A 23,604-nucleotide genomic window follows, 5' to 3' on the forward strand; every position below is an offset into this window, starting at 1 on the left:
GAGGGAGGCTGAAGGGGCGGGGGTAAGGGAGACGGGGCAGAAATGGAAGCCAGGCTCCCGAACCCCATTCTCCGGGACAGTGCTCTCAAGTTCAACGTTGTCAAAGTCACCACTGTCTAGACCAGGGCCCTCAGCACCCAGCTTGTATTCAGATCCTGGTGGCAGCCCCCCGTAAGACACATGGAAGTGTCTTTGTGCAAGTGAACGAGCCTCCTTGGGCCTCAGCATCCCTGTCTGTCTGCTGCCTCGCTGACACACCGTCTGCTTGGGGCGGGGCTCTAAGCTGGGACCCTCCTGCTGTACTGGGTAGCACAGCCTCCAGCGTCTACCTCCGCGGTGGGCTCTTCTCATGTTTTACGCGTTGCAGTGTCAATGGTATTCTTTTGGGGCCGGGAATGGAGCAGAAGCTCTGAGATCGGCTTTGGGGATTAACAGCCTGGCTCAGCTCTTGACTCCAATTCTTCCTAAGTCTCAGGACCGGGGCAGGTCACTTAATCGCACTGAAGCTCTGTTTCGTCGTCTATAAAATGGGGATGGTGATGAGTCGATGAGATAGTGCAGACAAAGGGCCTGGCACTAGTAGGTGCTCAGTATGGGTTATACAGAGACGGGGTTAAGAGGAGGAGCCTGCTGGGGGACCGCCTGCATTTGAATCCTGGCTTACCACCTCGAGCCAACTGACCTCAGGCAGGCAGGTCACCTGACCTCACCATATACGGAAGGTTCCTGTGAGGCCCAGCCAATTCACAGATGTAACTGACAACAGATTTGGGCACAGAGCTCGAGAAATGTTATTAATCATAGTGTGATTATTGTTTAATTTCTTTAATTTTATCTGAGGAGCCATGAAGACTGGCCTCCACCCCCAAAGAAAGAAGAGATGACTCCACAATTTGAGGGCGATGTGGAGGGGAGAACAGCTCAGTGTCAGGCCACTTTCCCCCAGTAATTAGAGTAAGAGTCTCTCAGCTGGACAGCGCTCCCTCTGGAATCAGAAGGACCGCGGGCTGCCACTCACTGGCAAAGTGATGCCAGGCAAGTCTTTCCATCTTCCTCTCAGTCAACTCATCACCAAAATAATGGTAATACGCTAACCACCTTGATTTCTCACAAAGGTGACCTGAGCTAATGTACACAAACGCCCTTTGTCAACTCTTACATGCTACAGACATTGCAACGGTTATGAATTCAAAACACAGACTTTCAAAGCACACGCGGGTCTGAATTGTCATTTGAACAAGGGGAAACTAAACACTTTCTATGCGTGCTTTTATTTTTCATTGCTTTGAATAAAAACAAAAAAAGTTTTCTTTAAAGCTCCTGTCTCAGGTAGGAGAAGAATGAAGACACTTTAATTTCCGCTGGTGCCAGCGCCCTGGATTTGGGCTTCACCCCCAGCTGCTCTCAAACCAAACCAAAACCAAACAAACAGTAGGTCCACCCACCCGGGAGACTCAAAGTAACTCTGGGTTTCTCTTTGCCGAGTTTCCTGTGGGTACTTCAAAGCCTGGAGACTTTGCAGATGTCTTGGTGGTGATTTCCCTTTAGCAAACACATGGGAAATACTCCAGTAAGAGAGAGACCAACTCCATGAGAGGAAATTTGGCGGCAGAAAGAGAGGGAAGCAGGCGTGCAAGCTGAGCTGACGAGCACAGTGCCCAGATTCATTTCTAAGACATACGGCATGCGTTTGCAGCTGGGGTCTAATCCTTTCGCTCACCTCCAGCATTTACAGCGAGGAAGTATTTCTAGCCTGTGAAGAGTCAAAACCCAACCTGACTAGAAAGAATTATATTCCCTACCTCACCTTTGGCAAGACCGTCCCTGAAAACTGCCACCCCCATGGGAAGAACAGTAGGCTCTTCTACTTGAGAAGGGGGAGGGGGCAGCCGGCAGAGGGTGGGTCCTATCAGCCATCGTGTTATTTCCAAATTTCTGTTTCTTTGACATTTTTGATTCTCCTACCAAAGCCAAATTCCCTTAACATAGAGTCAGAGACATTTTTACTTTGAGCAGCTCTAACGCTTTAGCACAGAAAGTAAATCTTGACTTTCAGGAAAGTTCTTTGGTGGATTAAAATCTGCTTTTTGAATCAGACAGCAGCTCATCCTTTGAAAACAAGAATTTATTACAAAATAACCTGGCCTATAAAACTAGACATGGACTGTTAAGAGTCTGTGCAGGCAGGGCCCCGGGGTTTGTTCCAACGGTGGGATGGTACGGGGCTGAGGGCACTCACTCCGTATCCGGCTCACTCTCCTTGGGCATCTATAGGAGCCCATGCAAGGCAAGCGGCCTAGACCTGGGGTGATGACCACAGCTACAGGTCAGCACGAAACCCCCTCATCCACCGGGCAGCAAACCCTCAGGACCAACCAGGTCTTCACCTGGGAGATGCCCCATCGGCTGGCCTAGGGCTCACGCCTGGTTGTTTTACATTCCAAAGATCTTTTGAACACCTGCTATGCACCAGTTCTGTCACCCAGTATCAATACCCCCTTGTCTGCGGACCACCACCGTGACTTCACTCCTGCATTAGGGATGGGTATGTGACGTAAGCCTGCCCTGTCACCGCATGGCTGTGCCCTGTCCACAGTCACTGGCTCAGGAATAAGAATGAGAACTAGTTAGAGTCAATAGTACACAACCTTGGAACTTACTAGGGCTCCGGAGAGAGAAGGAGAAAAAAAAATCTGTATTTTTGCACTTAAAACTGGGGGGATATAGGTTTAGACCTGGAAGATGAAGACAAAAGAAAACTAAGAACCAAGACAACAGGTCTCCGGATCAGACTCTGCCTAAAACCATTCCACCACGACTTTTCAGTTATGTCATTCATAATTTTTTTTTTCTTTAAGACAGACTCGGTTGGTTTTTCTGTCACTTGGAATGCAGTAGCCCTAATGCAGTGGTGATTATGGTGATGACCCTCTCTCATTGTACCCTAATGTTTTAAACTACTGAAGTTAATTTGGTGTTTTGCTTAATTCTTACTTTTTTTTTTTTGGTGGTACGCGGGCCTCTCACTGCTGTGGCCTCTCCCGTTGCGGAGCACAGGCTCCGGACGCGCAGGCTCAGCGGCCATGGCTCACGGGCCCAGCCGCTCCGCGGCACGTGGGATCTTCCCAGCCCGGGGCACGAACCCACGTTCCCTGCATCGGCAGGCAGACTCCCAACCACTGCGCCACCAGGGAAGCCCCCTAACTCTTACTTTTAAAACATGTATTTTCCTCAGTGAAAACTTCAGGCTTGGAATGGACAGAATTCAGAAAATAAAGGCAGAATAGAGAACAGGGATGTGTGATTTAAACAACTACAAAATTATAGTCACCTAGAGAAAAGGAAACTGTGTGTGGAATATGGGGAGTGAGGTCCAGATCCTGCTCTGAGGCTCACTAGCTCTGTGACCTTGGACAAGGGACCGTTCTGCTCTAAGTTTCAGCACCCTCATCTGAAAGAAGGGAGTGTCACTAGATGGGACCCTGATTCAGGTCAGTGACTGCTCTTGAATCATCAAAGGGTGACCAGCATGGATTCAGGAAGCCCATTCATATCCAAAGGTAAATGGCAGCTTAGCTTCCTTCCAACAAGGTCCACACCTGTGTCTGGCAGGTGCAGCTGAAAAAGGTTCCTCATTGTGCTTGAGCTCACAGAGGTGGGATTATGTAACTGACAACCCCGGAGGACCCAACGTACTGGATCTTGGAAATCTGCAATGGCAACCCTGGGAGAGGGTCTCCAACCTGCCTGAGTCCTACTGGGCGCAGGAGACCACACCTTACCACCTAACCGACGGAGAGAGAGGACATTCCTGGGCTCACCTTCCACCACAGTGGAATCTCTCTAGAACGAACCCTCACCACGAGTTTCCAAGGCACAGCTGGTCTTCGTTGTCTCTTGATGACTCCCTCTAGCTAATTGGGAGGAATCTCCCAAGGATCTCAGGAAAACTGCACTGGTTAGTTTATCAAGGTTGACGCTGGTGGGTTACACATGGGTAGTGAATGTGAAACCATCTGATAAGCTGAGTGCTTTGTTTACCTATTTGGCTAAAAATTAACCTAAGAATTTCTGCAGCTTTTAAAAATAGATACTTTTGGGCCTCCCTGGTGGCGCAGGGGTTGAGAGTCCGCCTGCCGATGCAGGGTACGTGGGTTCGTGCCCCGGTCCAGGAAGATCCCACGTGTCGCGGAGCAGCTGGGCCCGTGAGCCATGGCCGCTGAGCCTGCGCGTCCGGAGCCTGTGCTCCGCAACGGGAGAGGCCACGACAGTGAGAGGCCCGTGTACCGCAAAAAAAAAAAAAAAAAAAAAAGATACTTTTGATCTATTTTGAACTTCATTCAATGAACAAAGTATCCCTAAGAACTGGAGATAAAGAAGCCAGTCACTGTAACAGACTCTGAACGCAAATTGCTTTCAAAACCTGTGTTCTGTCCCAGGTAAACACATTTTGTCCTCCAACAGCTCAATCTAGGAACTCATTAGGTGTTTCTGTCTCCAAGACAAGATTTAAAATTTTGTAAAAAAAAATGAAATATACAAAATGAAACGGATATGTGAAATGGCTACTGAGCTTTATCAGAACAAGGGTATGTTATAACCAGGAGTCACTGATGCCTTTCCACAGGCAGAAGGCATCTTCTCAGCTCCCAAGGCACAAAGACACACACAAACACGCCGTCCTGGCAAAGTCCTCACACCACTGCAGCCTCTGCCACCTCATCTGAATGACATTCCAGGGCTGCTCTGTCTGGGGGCTCCATGCGGGCAAAGAGACGTAACAACCCACTGAGGCAAACCGAACAAGAAGACCAAAGTAACTCCCATTTTCATCCTCTTAGAATCTGACACACTCTCCAACTCTAACCAACCGTCCAGCAGAAACCATTTACAGCGCACAACTCGTGTCACGGGGACTAGAATTCAGCAACATAAACACAAGGGGCACAAGCCATTCTTAAAGACGAGATACAACACCGACAAGAAAAAGAATTAAAGACCACAAACCTCCACTGAAGTTTCTGCACGGCCCCTAATTTCTGCCTCTTGGTGGCAAGATGATGCGTAGTTGTCGATCAGTGGGAGTGACGACTTACTTTCTAATTCGGGGGCCTTCTAAACCCTTGAAAGTGCAAGGGGGCTCTCGCAGGTTCTCTCTGCCTTCAAACCTCCCCTCCGGGAACAGAGTTAAGAGGTGGAGCTAGGCTTCCTTTAATGACGTTCTTAAACACGGGGAAGAGACAGGTGTTGCTAATAACTTTCTTTCTTGTACCACCTGAGGTAAGGCGGTGCCTCTTCACCAGGCTCACCGCATTCCTTTGGTCCCTCCTTTTTCCTACTCAGTATCCCTTACTTTCTTTACACCTGCATTCTCCCCTCGCCCAAACCCTGGCCTGAAGCAGCCCAATTTTCTTGCATATCTTCAAATATTCATAAACACTGTTACTTCCTACTAATCATTTAGGAATAAAAAAGGTGATGAGGAGGCGGCCAGCTACTATTATTATTGTTCACCTTTGCTTAAATGAGCATGTACTACTTTTATGCTAAAAACACGAATTTTCATAAAAATAAAGGGTTTCTGGACTCTACTTTAGAATGTGATTTTAAAACACTTAGTCAAATACCTAAAAACCAAAACAAAATAAAACCCCCAAACAAAACAAAAAACCCAGGCCTACCTTGACCAAAACACTGCAGTACCATGAGGCATTAACAGCAAAACCTACACAAGAACAACGCTTAACAGTTGGTAGTGGGCCTTCATGCATAATTTTCTCATTTACTCTTCCCACCCAATGATGGGGGCGTTCATCCTTCCTGTGACCCAGGTGAGGTGGAGTGTGGCAAGGCCCGGGGACGCCTGACAAACGAACACGCACACCAGGATGAACCGAGGGCCACGGGGGGCGGGGGGGGGGGGGGGGGGGGGGGGGGGGGGCGGTGTGTGCGGAGTTAGAGAGGCTCAGGTGTCTCCTAGATTCCGAGAGAGGAGGGCTCCGCTCAAGCGGGAAAGCTCAGAACAGGCTCGATGGGGGAGGGGGCCTGGGCTCACCCCCAGAGCACCAGAAAGGGGTGAGCAGGGGGGGGGTGGGGTCGGAGGGTTTGGCAGCTTGGAGCCTGCATGTCAGAGAGCAGGGCTGAGGACGGCTCCAGCTCACGGGGGGCGGCAGAACCCTCAGTATAGTTTGCCCGTTGCTGGAATCTAAACGACAGCTTTAAATTATTAAGGGTCCTGGAATGCCACAGGCGTTTTGAAACCTACCTGTCAGGGTCAGAAAGATACTTGGAGGAGGGATCTTCAAACCAAGTGTCAGCCGTGAGAGATGGACCCCTGTGACCCCACTTCCCTCCACCCACGTTTACCAGCCACCAGTCGTCGGGTGGCGGGAGGGGCTCTGGGCAAGCGGACCCTACAAAATTACGGAAGCGGACCCCACAGTGTGTAGTCGTGCGTGTTTTGCCTACATTATTAAAGGGGAAGAAAAAAACCTTCCGGGACTTCTTTCCAAAATTGTGATCTCAAGGTATGAACCATTCCTTTTGTGAAGGCGTTTTGGGAAAAGCGTAAAGCTCGCCCGGGACAGTTAGGGGACCGTATTTCATGCACCAGCAATTCTTCTCAATTTAGAAGGCAGAGCCATCACAAGGATGCAAACTGTCCTCGGATGCCCCACAGAACCGGCAGATGACAGAGCTGCTAAGAGGGTTCTGCGCTGCAATCCTGTGCTCCCCGATTTAGCACAAGGCTTCTCTCACGCTCTCCTTTGAGTGCGCTGTCGGCGCAGACCCACAGCAATTGCATTTGGAAGCCCATTCCTTCACCTTGTGCTAGGCCTGCCTTCACAGGTAAATCCCCTGCACTCGGGGAATTCCCTTTTTAGCCAGGTAGAAGTCCACTTCCTTATCCAAACTCAGGGCTATCTCTAACGCTTGCCAGATATCACAGAGCGATTTTTCTTTTTTTCTAACTTCATCTTCACAGCAGAAACATAAAAGGAGAGATCTATAAACATTTCAGATTCATAATATACTACTTCCTCTCAGTCCTTCTAAGCGGAAACTTTGCTCTTGAGTAAAGGTGAGCATCTACTAAGAAGTAATTTTCTCTGTCAGGAGGGCTCGCCATGCACTCAGTCGCAGCTGAAACGTGTTTTAATAAGGCCTTTCTCCTTTACAAGCCCGGCTTGCTTTCAGCCCCGTCCCACAGCCTCCAGCAGAAGGAAGATGCCTCTCAGATATCCTTTTGTTACTCTAATCAGAGCCAGAAGGGCTTTATTGACTTTCGGGCCTTGGGGAGTTGTCGTTCTTTTGTACCCATCTCGTACAAGAAATCAAGTTTGATTAATTTGTCATCAAGGAAAATGTGTGATCCGCTCAGAGCCAGGCCTTTGAAGTGGAAGGATGAACTTGGGTTTGCGAAAGCCCGGGTCAGCGGGCAAAACAGCAGTGGTGCCCAATCGAACACGTTCTTCTCCGCAGAGCTGCCTGTTCTCATTTAAAACACTTAAAACACACACACACACACAGCCTTTTCCACGTAAACGTTCAGGGTTGGATTGCTCCCTGGCCAGGGTCTCCTTTTGTTTACTTTAATTTTGAAAATTGAGTCATCAGGGCTACAATGCAACACCCAGAGAACATTTAGCCATGCCACAAAGCGTGGGGCTGGAAGGATTTGACCTCCTGCCAATCTTAAAAGACCACTACGAGTGGGAGAGCCGAGAGGGCTGAACTCGGTGTCAGCACGTGCTTCTGGAATGAATAATCGGAGGGGTCTCCAGCTGGGTCATGGGACAGATGCTCATTTATGATGCTCTGGTCTTGTTAACCTGCACTTAGTGGAGTTCCCAAACTGCTGAAAATGCATAAGGTAGCAGCCCCAAGATATTATTTAATCCTAGACTTAGTGTCATATTTCTTGTTCAGATGCTATATATGCTTTATAAGGAATTACAGGGCTTTTAAAGATGACAGAGTAAGCAATCTTTAGACATTCCACAGTGTAAGAATGCCCATACTTAACATGTTGGTGCACAGGCCGTTTTATGACGGTTACCCCTCAGGTAGAGACAGAAAGACAGAGTGAATTACTGAGCAAAAGTCAGGGGCTCGCTTGCCTTTGAAAGATGTTTGAAAAGCACCAACAAATTATAAACAGCCTTTGTGGTTACTGAATTCATTGTCAAAACTATTACCAGACAATTCTAAAACAATACTGAGATTAGTGAAAACACTCAGCTTTAGAAATCTAAGGATATTTTGATTAAAAAACCCACCTCTGCTTAGGGTAACATGCAAACATTCCTTCATTCAAACCTGCATTGAGACTGCAGTATGTGTAGGCATTTGGAACTCAGAGATGTTTAAGATCTACTTCCTGTCTTTCTTACCGTGGAGTAGTTCAGAAGTTCTATGGTATTTACCAATCCCCTGAATCGTAAGCTACACGAAGAAGGGATGATGTCTTGTTTATATGTGCCAGTGCCCGGCACATCTTAACTAGGATGCAATACTTACTTTAACTAAGATTCAATACATACTTGCTGAATGAGTCAGTATCCCATATAATCCTTATCTCAGCTATATTAATGCCTATCAACGTTCCTTTAAGGTACCCAGGATTCAAAGAATATGCCTATAACTCAGGCAATTCTTGGGAGCCTGCTACAGTCTTCGTCCAGTGTCATGTTTACGTGCCTGCAATCCATGTTGCACAACACGGGACTCATGCTTCAATACTAATTTGCTCGGCCTGGAAATATTTTCATCTACCAAACTTCCTTTTTTTTTTTTTTTGCGGTACGCGGGCCTCTCACTGCTGTGGCCTCTCCCGTGGCGGAGCACAGGCTCCGGACGCGCAGGCTCAGCGGCCATGGCTCACGGGCCCAGCCGCTCCGCGGCACGTGGGATCTTCCCGGACCGGGGCACGAACCCGTGTCCCCTGCATCAGCAGGCGGACTCTCAACCACTGCGCCACCAGGGAAGCCCCCAAACTTCCTTCTTAATACATATTCCTGAGTAATGATGGCAGTCATGTCCTTAAAAAATAATTAACTGGAAGGTTCATTCAGGTTTTAAACTGGTTTGTGGCAAATGGACTCAGAAGCCAGGTACATAGAGCACAGGTGAAGCAGGTAGCTTTGTTTTCCCCAATATGGTGTGATGAGGCGGAAAGACCGGTAAACAAGCAGTTAGGAGACTAGCGGGTTTGGCCAGTGTTGCCACCAACAACTTGCAGGACTTCAAACAGCTGAAGCTGGGCCAATCCCTCACGAGGAAAGTGCCAGAGTTTCACTGGATCGGCTCATTCTCTTTACCGGACCTACTTCACGGATACAGTCAACCAGTGGAAGTACCATTTACTAACGCTTTGCATGAGCAAAGTACCGAGCTGGGTGCCTACATATGCTGTTTGCCTTGAAGCAGCTCCACCTTCTTCCCTCCTAAAGACGAGGAAACCGGGGCTCAGAGAAGATGGGTGATTTGCTCAAGGCACAAGCTAACAGGATTTCCACGCAGTAACACAAATTTCAAACTAAGCTCCGTGCATGATGCCCAGTTTGCCTCCCTTCTGAAGGTTTGCACGCAAGGCCAAGTCGGGCATCCCAGAGAGGTTCAACCCAGACAGGATCCCACAGTCTGCCACCAAAACCTCCCAACCTTTTACCAGGATGCCTAACCTTCTGGTCATGGAATCAAATTCCATCTTCTCTGCTCTTCTCCTTTGCAATCTCTGGTAGAAGCATTTGCAAACACAAATAGTTAAAGGTCACCAGTAAGAAGCAGAAGAGGGATTTTGCACAATCCATCTGTGCTGGGATAATCCAGAATTGGCCGTGAATGTGCTGAAGGGCCTACACTATACCAGTAATTCTTTTTCACCTGCCATCCACAACAGTCAAATGTGTTATTCTTGTACATTCTTTGGAGAAGAAGTGAGGCACGTGCATCCACAGACTGGGCACTCAGTCAGTGCCGCGGGGAAGCAAACTTCAAATACAAATTTTTTAATTCCCAGTTAAAACCTTGAGAAAATAAGCAAGTGGGTGGTGCGGCCTAGTTATAAACTGGTTTCAAGTCAACTCTGCCCTGTGGAAATGATGCAAAAAAGCAGAATAGAAAATGTCTTTTTTTCCACATAAGGTATGGAATGAAGGAAAGATCATTGATTTTAACAGCTGGAAGGTTTGGGTATCTGTCTGTAACTTTGCCACCAACTGTTTGTGTGACTTTAGACAGATTCTTTATATTCTCTGGGTCATTTTTTCATCTGTAAAAGGAAAAAAGGTGATCTAGGACAGCAATTTTTCCATCTGTTTCTTAAAGCTGTAGATCCTCTCCTTTAGAAGTAAACTCTTATATGGAATCTCAAAATCCTTGTGCTTCGGAATCTTCAACTTCCATCAAGGCAGCATAGCATTGGGAGAACGGGCTGGAGCCATTACCTTGGATATAACTTGGCTCTGAGACAGATTGACTGTGTGACCTCGGACACGTTATTCCACCTCTCTGAACCTCAGTTTGCACACACAGAAAGTGGGGACAACAATGAGAGGATCTACCTCCTAGAGCTTTGGAGAGAAGTACATTAATTATTCCACGTGCTTAGAGGGCATGGAACTCCATACACATTAGCTATTACTGTTAATATAATATAGCTGTGACCAGAGCAGCAACCCCCAGCAGAAGCACATCAGAGCCTGTCCAGTTGTTGACTTGGGAGGATAGCAACTGTTTATAGACGGTCACTCTGCACTTATCATTGAAAGGGCTCATAAATGATTTTTCTGACCTCAACTTTCATAAGTAGAGGAGCTTCTACAGAAAAAGATAAAAGTGAGGTTTATCACTCGAGTGATAAAACCAAAAGGAAATGCAAGGAAGTGCTTACTGTTAAGTTAGGATAAAGGTTATTTTAATGGGGAAGGTGGGGCTGTGACCAGGAGGGGACTCATGAACGGGGCTCCTGGGGTAGTGGGCACAGCTCCTGGGGTAGTGGGCACCAGTCCTCGACCTGGGTGCTGTTCTAAGAATCTTCCCCGTGTAACAATTCACTAAGCTACATGTTTGTTTTGGGTGGTTTTTCTATATCTTGGTTTTATTTTATAATAAAAAGGTCTTAAAAGTGTAGTTTCATAAAACAAAATCAATGAGCACGTAAATTACGCTTACTGGCTTCCAAAATGTTAACGTTTTGCCACGCAACGCACGTCAGTATGGATGTGCTATCGTTTTACTAGACTTTTAAAAATATATTTTACAATAGGAGCTTTGTTTGCAGTATCCCGAAGTATTTCTGTAGAACCAGCCACCTGGGGAACACTCTTTGAAAGCCAAGGGACTTCTGTTAAAATTTTATTTCTGAGTCCGTGATTTTTTTTTTTTTAAAGATACACTCTGAAAATCAAAGTCCTGCCCTTCAGAACTTGACTATCTTCACAAAACACCAATTATGTTTGCCTTAAAAGGGGGCATTATTGCTTTAGTATTGAACCTTCACTTCCTTCATTCTCCAGTAAGTCACAAAACCCAAAACTTTCCTAGGACCTGAAACCTCCTCTAGGTCTGTGCTCTCCAGAATTCTATGTGCACCGAAAACAAATGATTTAAGTTTCCCCAGTGAAAGAGGAAATCGGGGAGTAAAAACTTGTCCACATCTTTGAGGCTGGGTGGAGCACACGCACTAACCATACCATCTGTACAAACGGTACCAGAGTTCAGCGTGCTTATGACTGGAAAGGCTTATGATTTATGCTCACTAGTTAAATATGCTTATGATTTAAACTTATTTTCTCTGGCAAGAAATACGCTAGTCAGCACCATGGCCGAGCCAGATGATGGGAAATAGATACATATTTCAATGATACACATTTTAAGGCTTGCTGAGCCTTGTAAGTGCTACTGTTTTCTTTTTATAACAAAAGACCTAACTTCCTGTAGAATTCCAGAGAGTTTTAAAAAATACATTCATTAGTGAAAGCAGTGAAAAGTTCTCTAACAGCGGTTACTACACTAAAAGAGTCACCGGTTGGCCTCGAAAAAACTGAATTTGAGGTGGGGAGGCAGAGCCTATGCTTATAAAACCACCAAGAACACATTGCAAAAGCGCACGGATAACCTCTAGGTGATAAAGTACACACCGAATACACGGCTGCAGTCATCAGACTCAAATGGGTGGAGGAGATATTAGGAAATCTTAGAGCCTTCACAGCGTTATGCCCTGCTCCTCATTTAATTAATTAATTTCATTTAATTCACTGTGTTAAAATTAATTGAGCATCATATACACAATCCTGAACTGCTTGCTTTTACAGGGAGAGTTAGGAAGAGTCTGCAGATGAATGGGAGAAATAAGAGTGCTGGCATTTTGCTTGTTTTTAAAGGCATATGTTAGCTAGAAAGCAAGAGTAAATTGACTTTATGTGGCTACATAAGGGGCAACTGAATCTTACGGGCAAATTGGGGGACAAAAGAGAAACAAGCATGATTGGCTTACTCTAAAATGAAACCATTCTTAGTAAAGGGTAAAGAAAAAGAATGAAAATAAAATGTGTTTTCTAAGACACCAACGTGAGCCCTATCACCAAATACATTCAAGAAGGGAGCAGAAGAGGGCTTCCCTGGTGGCACAGTCGTTGAGAGTCTGCCTGCCGATGCGGGGGACACGGGTTCGTGCCCCGGTCTGGGAAGATCCCACATGCTGTGGAGCGGCTGCCCGTGAGCCATGGCCACTGAGCCTGCACGTCCGGAGCCTGTGCTCCGCAACGGGAGGGGCCACAACAGTGAGAGGCCCGTGTACCGCAAAAAAAAAAAGAAGGGAGTAGAAGAAACAGGAATAGCTGCTTCCTGCCGGAGGACGCATGGCAACCTACTAGGTGTCAGACACCATGCTAGGAGCTTCACACGCATCCAAACAGGTGGACAGAAAGTTTCAGTAGGTGCCGGAATAAACAGGGTTTGACAATCACCACACATATATATACCTGGAACCTTATTAAGATGAAGCAGTGTGGTTTCTAACATTGCATGAAATTCTAAACCCGAGGGAGTAGAACGACATTTCTACACTATAGAACCCAGTTACAGCGTGAGAATCCACGGCAACAGATTAGGAAAGATCTCGACATAAAGCTCTACAGATTAATGAACACTTAAACAAACCCCACGAAGTTCTAACTTAAGAAAAGGAAGGAGCACCAATTCACAGCGATACAGTCCCAAATCAGAAAACGGCAAGAACTTTTGCATGAAAAGTCCAAACATGTGCACTAAACACATAAATCACTATGTTTTTTCAAGTAAGAAAAGTACAGTCTAGTCTTACCTGATGGCTGCCAAAGGCTGGAATAAAAATTACTGACTTAGAGAAGCAACTTTCACATGTATCTGAACATCAAACACAACACACAATATAAAATCAAAAATAACTGGAACAGAAAACTTTTCAGTCTGACCTTAAAAATACTGAGCAAATCACGAGATGAAGCCAGATCAAAAGGAAGGGCATTACACCAGCTTGTAGCCACATGTGAAAGGGCCCCCAATGCACAGGGCACAGATGGTATACCACAGGGAGGAGGGGGCACAGGCAGATCCAAAACATCAGGCAAATAAACCGGCTTCAAGTTACACAGGTAACACGGTTCCAAAGAATGAATAACTGTGAATGCCAGTGATAAGATTTTACATTTGGGACAAAGGGTACTGGCGGTGCCAAGGTCAAGTGTGCCCACTAGTTTAAGCTCAGAAATCCTTTTGTGTAACAATCTCAATGAAACTGAAATCTCGGTGGGGGGCCATGCAAAGGGATGGTGACTTGTTATTACCCAATTACTGAGAAGATAGTTAAGACTTTTTGAAAAACCATACAGTGGCTGTCAGCCATATTATCTGATTGAGGGCTGAGAAATTTTTCTTTGGGGGGGGTGATTTAATGTATACTCACGAAGCTAACAGCTCTAATTGAAACTAGAAACACTGTAACTTAATTAAAATGCTCGAAGTCCTTTAATATTCCCCATTCATCACTTATGTAAACTGCTAAAATTAAAATTTTCACCTCCTAAACCTTCATCAAACGTCGCTTCTTTGTTTGAAAAAAAAAAAAAAAGTTCTATAGAGAACTCAGAAATGCTAATATTTACTTCGTTTGTTTCTCTCATGCAAAGTTGCCAGGTTAATAAATCTCAAACACTTGTTCCCAGATAGAAGTTTCAGAAAAATTCTCTGACTTCAACCTAAGTTGAAACTGTCATAAAGAGATCGTGCGTTTCATTAAGTGAGTTGATCACTTTTCTCAGGCAGCAACCAAAACAAAGCCATTTAAGACAGGTTTCTTCAACCTTGCGATTTCCGAAGGACACAAGAGCATAGAATATCCAAAAGGCTGTTGTATTGGATATTCTAGTAAGATACATTCAACACACACATATACAATGGGACTCTCAATTTTAGTAGCAACGATGAACAAAATAATACTGACTTCACAATGACTTTTGCTTATCATTCACGTGGTTTAGGGAATACTTTGATTTTTTGGATACTTCCACGTATCAAAGGATCCTTCCAATTTAGTAACAGCTTTGCTAAGCCACATCTAGGAGTGACAATTACTTTGAGTGGAAATTCACTCCCAGACTACTTTGATAGTCATTTGAACACTTTTGAGTTATTTTACATGCAATTTTATAGCTCTGTAACGTTCATTTAATCTCGTTCAATGATGCTGAACCCCAGATGCCATAAGACATTATGGAAAAGGAGTTACTGCACATATGGCACCTACTTTTTCTGAACATTAATTTCTTCTCTTTTAACAGGCTGAAATGGTATCTAGAAAAGAGAAAAGCCACCATTCTGTATTAAAGGTTTTATATTATGGACTTCCGGAGGTGGGCTACCTATTACTGCTTGTGGTCCTAGCCATAAAGTTCTTATTTACGAACATCACCTTCTCAAGTCTAAGTACTAATGGCTTTCTCCAGCCTTCAGAAGGTTGTTGGTATTATACACACAAATCAGGTCACCTGAGAGAGCTTGCGGGGGGTGGGGGGGTGGGGGGTGGGCGGCGGTGTCTGTGAGGCTCTCCCCATTTGAAACATCAAGGGGTTGGATATAATCAGGGGTTTGCAAAGTGAGGGTCTGAAGACCATCCACATTAGAACCCCTGGGGCGCTTGCTAAAAAGGCAGGTATCTGAATCAGAAACTCTAGGTTCGGGGTCGAGAAAGGAAGCACCCCAGTAAATTCCTCTGCGTGCTAAGGGATGAGAAGCCCTGGTAGATGATCTCAAAGGTCCCTTCCACTCTAAAATTCTAAGAGTCTGTGAGTTTTAGGAGTAGAGTTGTATCAGCCAGATCGATAAGACAGTGACTCGGAGCCTGAATGGGTTAACCTAAATAAGAAGTGCTGTTAGATTCCGATGCATATGTAAAAGCAGAAAACAAAAACAGAACAGTATCATCAGATGTGTGAGGCATCTATTTGGGCTTTTGTCCTCATGGGAGATGGAGAGGAAGAGCCCACTCTAACTGCTGCATAGGAGAAGAGACCCCAAGGGGGCTTTCACTGCACTTCCATTCCTATCCTTTTCCTCCTCACCTTCTGACCCCTCTCTGCTGTTGCAGCAGTTAGTTCTCCAGGCATTGACCATCGTGACTCACCAAACTCTTAAGTAACTTGTCATCGGTCTGAATATCCTCTTTAAAGAAATAAACTGTCTACAGGCAGTCCTCTACTTTCATTTGTAACGAGCGAAACGTGACAGAAACATCAATCTAGGAAAGGTGAACAGCAGACTTACATTTTTAAAGGGGAGTTTCGTATTTAAAAAGAAAAAAGAATCAAACTCTAACTTTACTTCTCCCTTTGGGCACAAGATTTGCCCACTTTGATGAAATATTTCTGGTATTTCCTATATGTTAGTTTATTTCATTCCTTCTCTTCCTAACCGCTTATAGGCTCAATGAGAGCCTAAGATTTGAGATTTTTTTTTAAAGCACATCCGGAGTGCTCTATCTTTGACACATTTTTACTAGGTGTAGGAGAGCTAAACTTCTACTGGTAGTACCTCATCAAATTTTTATAAAACCACAAGAGCAACAGGCAGTGGAACCTTAAAATGATTATACAAACAGAGCTGGATACACGATGCTGCTGAGGCAGAACCGCTGGCGGGAAAGCAGCGCCACCATGTGGTCGCTCCAAACGTTGTCAGCTTTGCGTAAATACAAAAGTTGGGATCCTCTCAGAGTTGGGCATCGTGTAGCAAAATGCCCGCCTCCTGGGATAATAAGGTTACTTTCTAACACCACACTGTGACACTGCTTCGGTCACCGAGTGTGACAGGCAGAGAACGAGAGCTGCTTATAACAAGGGTATCTGATTATGTATCGGTGTATCGATGGCCAGGTTGGATCAGATATTTAGTGCCTGATCGGGGTGACATGTTTTGGTGTTAGGGGGACAGACTTGGAGTGTTCCCTGTTTAAGGAAGCCTGGACTGCGGTGTAGCCTGCAGACTTCAATGCCCAGCTCTATCACGCTGGCTAGTCCCCTGTCCTTTCACAAAGGACAATCTCTCTGTGGGTAGATTATACACTATGTCTAGTGGGCCCAATTATGTTCAAAATTTCTTTCAAGTACAAAGTCTTGTGACTACATGTATGATCTAGACATCGGCTAAATTCAAGAAAGTGGAGAAGGTCAGAGTCAAGTTAAACTCAAAGTTTACCAGAATTGTGTTTTCCATGTTTTTTCTCCATCAACTGTATCCCTCAATTTAACAGGCACGTCATATTAAATGGACGTGTCCTCTGTAAACTACACCCTCACTTCAGAAATGCAGAAACATTGTGGGTGGGAGGAATATTAAAATGGAGTGAGCTGGCATTCAGAAAGCGCTTACAAAAGAGAACCGAAATACAGACAAGTTACTTTCAATGAGTACCATCTGTCCTTATTTAATAGGAATGACAAAGACCAGAGAGCAAGCCCTCTGGCTTCTGGATGGCTCTATGCAGAGAGTCCAGGCTACACCTGCAAAGACTTCACTGAAAGTCACCCGGATTCTACTGCAAGTACCCCCTTTACCCAGCAATGGCCGAGGGGGGGACGCCACCCTAACACTAAAGTCACGTGCCCCACAAAACATTTCCATGTATCTCCAGAGTATTAGCTTCTTTAATCCAAAAAGGTAATGAGAGGTTTTTAAACTGATTACATCAGCTTAGTTCATACACTGTCTCTTAAGAACTAAATAGTCAATCAAAACAATTTCCAAAGCAAAATCTGACAAAATCCTCTCTTAGGGTAATTTAGATGATAGGTTTTTAACTTGGGCAAATTAAACCCTTCTCACAGCTGGTATTTTCCACAGGGTCAGAAAGAGTGGCACAAGTTCTCTGGGACAAAAAAACCTACTTTGTGTGTTAAACCATGTTTCGTGATCATAAACAATAGAAACTAGAAAACATTAATGGGAGCCTAACATGCCTATTCCTTTTATTTTTTTACTTCAAAAGCTACATACATGCAAAAGTTGAACATGTCATCACAATGCTTTAAATAAAGTTCAAAAATAAAAATACTTCAACATCCATTTACTTGTGGAAATATATATGACAATTATAATGAAGATAAGTCAATTATATCCTTTTTTCTACTCTATCAGAAAAGTACTTATATTATAAAAAAGAATTTAAATTCATGCCCAGAATATTTTTTTTAAATCCTTGATCAATAATTTAAAAACAAGTTGGATGTTAGTACAATGTTTAAAAAAATAAAAGTTCCAGGCTTTTGAAAAATGGGTCTGATATCCTTATACCTCATTTTGAAATCACTGGAGAAACTCAAGTTTAGAAACAAAGCATTAAAAAAAAAAAAGAAAAGCCATGATCATTGTTATTATGGTTGATGTGGTTAGTGATGCAAGTGAAGGGCACGACTTTTGTAAAAAGATATTGTTTCAAATCGTTTAAAATGTTTGAATGGAGGATTTTATTTACAAACACAGGTTGCGGGCTGCAAGGAGCCCCACCTCTCTCTGCTGGTCAGTACTGCAAGAGGAATTAAAAGTCCTGGGTGCAATGAAGTTGGGATGCACCGCCCTTTTGTGAAAAGTATAAGCATGCCTTAGCTCCCCTGAGTCCAGAAAGAAAAGCCAGCAGGAGGAAGCGTCTCCAAATGGCCCTGCCTTTTTCAGGTAGACGCAGTAGGAGGCTTGGCAGAGTCGACGGAGGGAAATCAGAACATTCTGAGTGTTCCAGAGGGTGGTCATTTCCTTCTACTAAAACCGGTATTTATTTGGTAACGTAATACGATGTATCTCAACAATTCTAAAAATTAATGTGAACAGAATGCATTCAGAGTTCAACTTTGTGAATGTTCACATTCATCCTGGAAATGAGATTTAACTTCTGCTCCTAAATGAAAAAGGCAGGGGAAAGCTGCCCACACCGGAGAATGATTGATTATTGGAAACGACACACAATGTGAACGGTAAAAGGGGATCATTTAACAAAATGTGTCTGAATTCATTTGGAAAGCCCTAAGTGGGTACACACACCCAAAATTTAGAAGCAGCTTAATTCAAACACTTAAAATATCACCTCCTCTTTAGATCAGAAATTATAAGGTTTCCTATTGAGACAAACCCCTTGCTACCACTCCAAGCGCCTCCCTTTGAAAAGGCCAAATTGAAATTCTGGTTGGAAAGTATTTCCACCGAGGGTCCAAAGATCTACAGTTTGATTTATACCCTGATACTCAACTGTGGTTATAGTTTTCATGTTTGGCAACCCAACTATTCCTTTCCTTTCATCTCGGAAAAAAAAAATTCTTAAAAAGGAAAAATAAAAGATGTGTGTGCTCTCAGTGAAAAATCAGATTAAGTAAGGTTTTTCTTTTCCCTGGGACAGAAAAAACAATGCCCAGTGCACAGTATGTAGGAATGTGTCACAACAAATAATCAAAAGGCAGGTTTCACCCAGCTAGTATTCCTCCGAGGACAGTGTGGTTTTCAAAAGCAGTATTGTCACGATTATGCATATTCTCATTAACTAGGTACAGCAGAGCTACTTAAAGGGAAACCAATTTCTTGTGCCTCAATGAAAGGGGAGTATAGAAAACAATAATTAGACTGAATGAGGAGTTTAAAAGGGCAAAAAAAAAAAAAAAATGGAGTGAAAAGAACAGAGAATTCAGAAAGCAAAAAAAAAAGCAAGTAATGTGACGGTAAAAACCCACACAATCTCCCTCCACCCCACCTGCCACTTTGAATCCTAATTGCTCAACCTGCAAGGGCAGAAACCCACTCTAAATGGACCAGCATCGGGCTTCGGCAAGTCTCCTCTTCACTCTCCCTCCTGTTAAGACCGTTTCCAAAACCAATCAGCAAAGGACAAAGAATTCTTTACAGAGTGCAATTAGTGTTTTCCACGTCCACCTTCAAAAGCATGATGCTCTTCATGGGCTAAAGGACAGAAAAAAACAAAAAAGAAAAAAAGGAAAGAAAACTTTAAGCAAAGGATGGGGCAACCCTCCTCTAAGGCATCTCATTCAGTTTCCCCAAATGTTGGCAAGAACTCAAATACCTTTGTGTGCCAGTAACTGTTAGCTAAGGCGTGCATTTCCTGAGAAACGTAATAATGAAAATTAAAACAAGGAATAAACAAGCAATGGGCATGCTGCCTGTTCCTTCTTGCTGTGCCGGAGAGGATGAGTAATCCCAGCAAGCTGATGAAGAGGATACACTGGGCTGCCAGCAAATTCTGTAGGGAAATGCGCCCCGCAGAATGCAGTGCTGGGGAGGGGCCTCACAGAACCAAGACAGGGCCATTCACAAGCTCATCTTCAAAAATAAAACAAAACAAAAGTAAAACAGAACTGAGAACACCACCAGGAGGACAGCAATTCTCTTAGGTCCTCTCCTACCTTTAAACACCCTCTGTGGGAAATGAAGTTTCATTAAATGGATGGGTCTTTTATTTTTCCCAATCACGTTTTTTTTTTTTTTTTTCTTTCTTTTTTTTTTCCAGCCCTACTGTCTGGCTTGCAAAATGACTAATTAAAATTAGGAACTTCAGAATAAAAAAATGATGCTGTGAAAAATATTTTCCAAAGACTTAAATTTTTATAAAGTGGAGGTGGGAATTGGGAGACCTGTGAAATATAAAATATTTCCTCCAAGGCGAAAGGCCCAGTTTGAAAATCCACTTCCTGGACTTGGTTAAACCATCATCATGAAGCAAGGGCAGATCCTCTTCTCTCAAATGGAAAAGTTACTGACTTGAGGCTGAAAAAGCCAAAGGCCACTCAGGATCCCCCATGCTTTGTCCATCCCCCCTCCCCCCTAGGAAGGATGTCCTAGGAGGGCAGACATGGGCTGGCCCATCTCACCTCCTAAGCCCCTCCTAAGTCTGTATTTTTAAGATGGACTAAATTCTTCAGACTAGTGTGTGGTAGGGGTGAGGCGGGGAACAGGACCATTTGCCCTTTAGGATCATCATGGTTATTCACCCAAACCTGCTCTTCACTTGGATAAAACATTGAGAGAAGCACACTTTGCAGCTCCCGGGGTTACCGCAGGTTGGCCCAATTCCCAAGGGTGGCCAGGACTCCAAGCTGACTTAATTGAACATTTCTCACATGTAGAACTTAATAAATATTTCACTTTGTATGTTTTTTTTTTTCTTTTTAAGAAAGATTTTTAGGACAGACATCAAACAAAACATGGCCTGCTCTTCAATGAAGTGTAGCATTGCTACTGGGTCAAGTGGGGGGTGGGGCACAGACCTCTTAGCGATGCTGGACCCCAAAAGGTAAATCAAGAGAGAGGCGCTGTCCATGGATTTTTATTACTTCTCAGTGGGAGGGACAGTTCGGGGCAGTCATAGTTAAGACGGTGCAATCCTGATGGGTCGTGGAGATGGGAACAGAACATTCAGAATCGGGAGAGTTCTGGGGAACAGGGAAAAGTTCTGTGGGCCTTGGGTTAGCCTTGGTTGAAAGGGAATATAGAAAAGGTCAAAGCCAGGAGTCAGCAAACTTTTTTCTGGAAAGGGGCAGAGGATAAACATCTTAGGCTCTGTGGGTCACAGGGTCTCTGTCTCAACTATTAACCCTACCCTTGTTACGTTAAAGCAGCCACAGATGAGATATACCCAAACAGGCATTGCTAGGTACCAATACGCTTTATATATAAATACTGGAATTTGGATTTCATACAATGTTCATATGTTACAAAACGTAGTTCTTCTTTTGATTTTTTTCCAACCATTGAAAAATGTGAAAGCCATTCTTAGCTGCAGCCCATACAAAAACAGGTGGGAAGGGGGCAGATTTGGCTGGACAGTGTAGTTTGCCAAACTCTGCTCTAAACAATTCTCACATCAGAAGACATTTGTCATTCAGCTGCTCCGAAGAGCCCAACAGAATTTGGCGGGGGGAGGGGGTCTCCATTCATTTAAGTTTCTCAGTCAAGTAACCAAACTGTATCTAACCCACAGATAACTTATCAACAGCCTGACCCTCAGCCACCCGCCTGGAGGCCCTGCCCAAATTCATCAGGGCTCTTTCTATGCGGGGAAAATCTCCCCTGTCACGTGGTTCCTGTAACAAGACTGAGGAAGAGCGTGGAGTTGGCCATTTCTGACCTAGTTCACCCTACCACCCTACCTGTTCTTCACCTACCTACCTAACACCCTACCTGTTCTTCACCTACCTACCTAACACCCTGCCTGTTCTTTATCAAGCTGTGAGTAACATTTCTGCCCAAAACCTCATTTTTCCAAATCAATTCTGCAGCACGTGGTGTATAACCCTACTGAGTAAAGGACTGCCTGCTTTATATAAAATAAAGACAATTGCTTGTTTTTTCCAATTCCAATTTTTATTTGAATAATCTTTGAATTTTTAAATGTCAATTTATGCCCTTAAAATATGCATTTCTACTAAGACCCGCAGCCAATTCTGCCTGACTCACGAACGTCACTGTGGTCTCCACATAAACGTAGACGCCCTAAGGGCGCCTGATCTGGGGAGCTGCAACGTCCCCTCCTCTGTCTGGCTTTTTTCTCCCCCCACCCTCCCCCAACCCCAGCCATCACAACAACGAAGTGATGACTCATCTTTGCTTAGTCTTACCTCATTATTGCCACTGGCCTAAAAACTAGCCTAACCGCTCAGTGGCCCGATTACCTCTGTGGCCTAAACACTCCTATCATGTGTTGAGCCTGCTGCTACCCTACGTGTTAGAATTTTGAAGCAGAAGGGACCTTGGAGATCATTTAAGACCAACCTTCTCAACAGTCAGATGGGGAAGTGGAAGGAGGAGACACCGCGACTTGCTCGAGGTCACAGTGTTGAAGTGGGACAAAAGTCCAGACTGCCTGACTTGACCATTCCAAATCGCTTCTCTACTCTTTGGAGTCAAATGTGGAGAAGGTCCTAAGGAGGTAAAGAACGTGTTCGCCCCGTTCATAAATGGCGGCGAAACATACTTCCTTTTGGAGAGTTTCTGCTGGAGTGAGTCTCGTGGAGTACAAAAAAAAAAGACCCTCGGTGAACTTTCAATGAATATCTGGGCTGAAAATACAATTAATGCTCCCTACGGAGGCAAAACTGCATCTACAAATGTGCAACTTCCGCACGGCACAATCAATAAGCGCCTTCTGCAGTGCCATCCTCTGTCTCTTTTACTGAAACTTTCATTTAAAATTCAGAGGCTAAGCATCTCCTGAGTATCTGCGGCAGCAGATCTGTCCCACTGCTTAAAATCTAAAGCACTGGGCCTGTGACTATATGAGTGCCTAGAGGGAGGCTTAGTCTTCATATCACAGTAAGACAATCACAAAGCAAAATCTGACTTTTTTTCTTCTCCTTTTTGACAAGGGGTTGGGAAAAGTGAAACGGTAATAGAGTGTATTTCACCAATGCTAAGATGCACTCCCCACTCCGCCTCCCCACTGCACATATGAAGACCCCGGAATCAAGAACGTGCCATGGGTCAATTAGGAGCCTTGTATGTTTCTTTCTTAGTAAAATACTAAAATAATACTTATCATCAAGAGCATCTTAGAGTCAATGAAATACCGTGGTTTAAAAAAATTGGGTTACTGACTCTTGGAACAGTCTGGGGAATAGGAAATTCACCATATACGTGTAGGGCTGTCAATGCTTTGCTCTAACTCACTGTTAAAACTGTAACCCGCAGTTTGATCTACCAAACATTGGTTTAATAGCACTAAGCTGTTTTCATTATGAAAAAGATGACTTTTTCAAAAGAGCACACAAAAGCAATGAACATGAATCATGATGGAAACAATGGGTCCACACACCTATTCATACTGTTAACATTTCACCACTATGCGTGCATTCTCTTCTGTGTCACAGTCATCCGTAATGAGGACGTATTAGCATTTCAGTAGAACATTCAATCTTGCCTGTGCGCAGAACGAGTTCCTCCACGGATACAGATGTTATACATTATAAATCCCTGTTTATGAAGGGATGATTGAAAATCTACCTGCCAGCTCATATAATAACTTTTTTTGTTACTGTTGCTTCGAATAGAAGGTAATTTTTTCTGAGAATGACAAGT

General features: G+C 44.3%; 1 protein-coding gene across 4 annotated transcripts in view; it reads right to left on the reverse strand.

Annotated features, from left to right (window-relative positions):
• EIF4E3 (eukaryotic translation initiation factor 4E family member 3) overlaps window positions 1-23,604 on the reverse strand; it is a 99,617-nt gene that overhangs the window by 7,402 nt on the left and 68,611 nt on the right. For 2 of the 4 annotated variants that reach the window (XM_027121396.1, XM_027121395.1), the window contains one exon: window positions 17,480-19,476. The exons of 1 other annotated variant lie outside the window; for it this stretch is intronic. In XM_027121396.1, coding sequence (XP_026977197.1) covers window positions 19,430-19,476 — 47 coding nt within the window. In that variant the 3' untranslated portion in view covers window positions 17,480-19,429. Of the gene's footprint in view, window positions 1-17,479; window positions 19,477-19,701; window positions 22,452-23,604 lie in introns of those variants that run through there. One more of the 4 variants, XM_027121393.1, reaches the window with a different exon arrangement.

The sequence above is a fragment of the Aethalodelphis obliquidens genome, unplaced genomic scaffold (assembly GCF_003676395.1).
Source record: "Aethalodelphis obliquidens isolate GAN/ISIS:26980383/991018 unplaced genomic scaffold, ASM367639v1 scaffold22, whole genome shotgun sequence".
Classification (NCBI taxonomy): domain Eukaryota; kingdom Metazoa; phylum Chordata; class Mammalia; order Artiodactyla; family Delphinidae; genus Aethalodelphis; species Aethalodelphis obliquidens.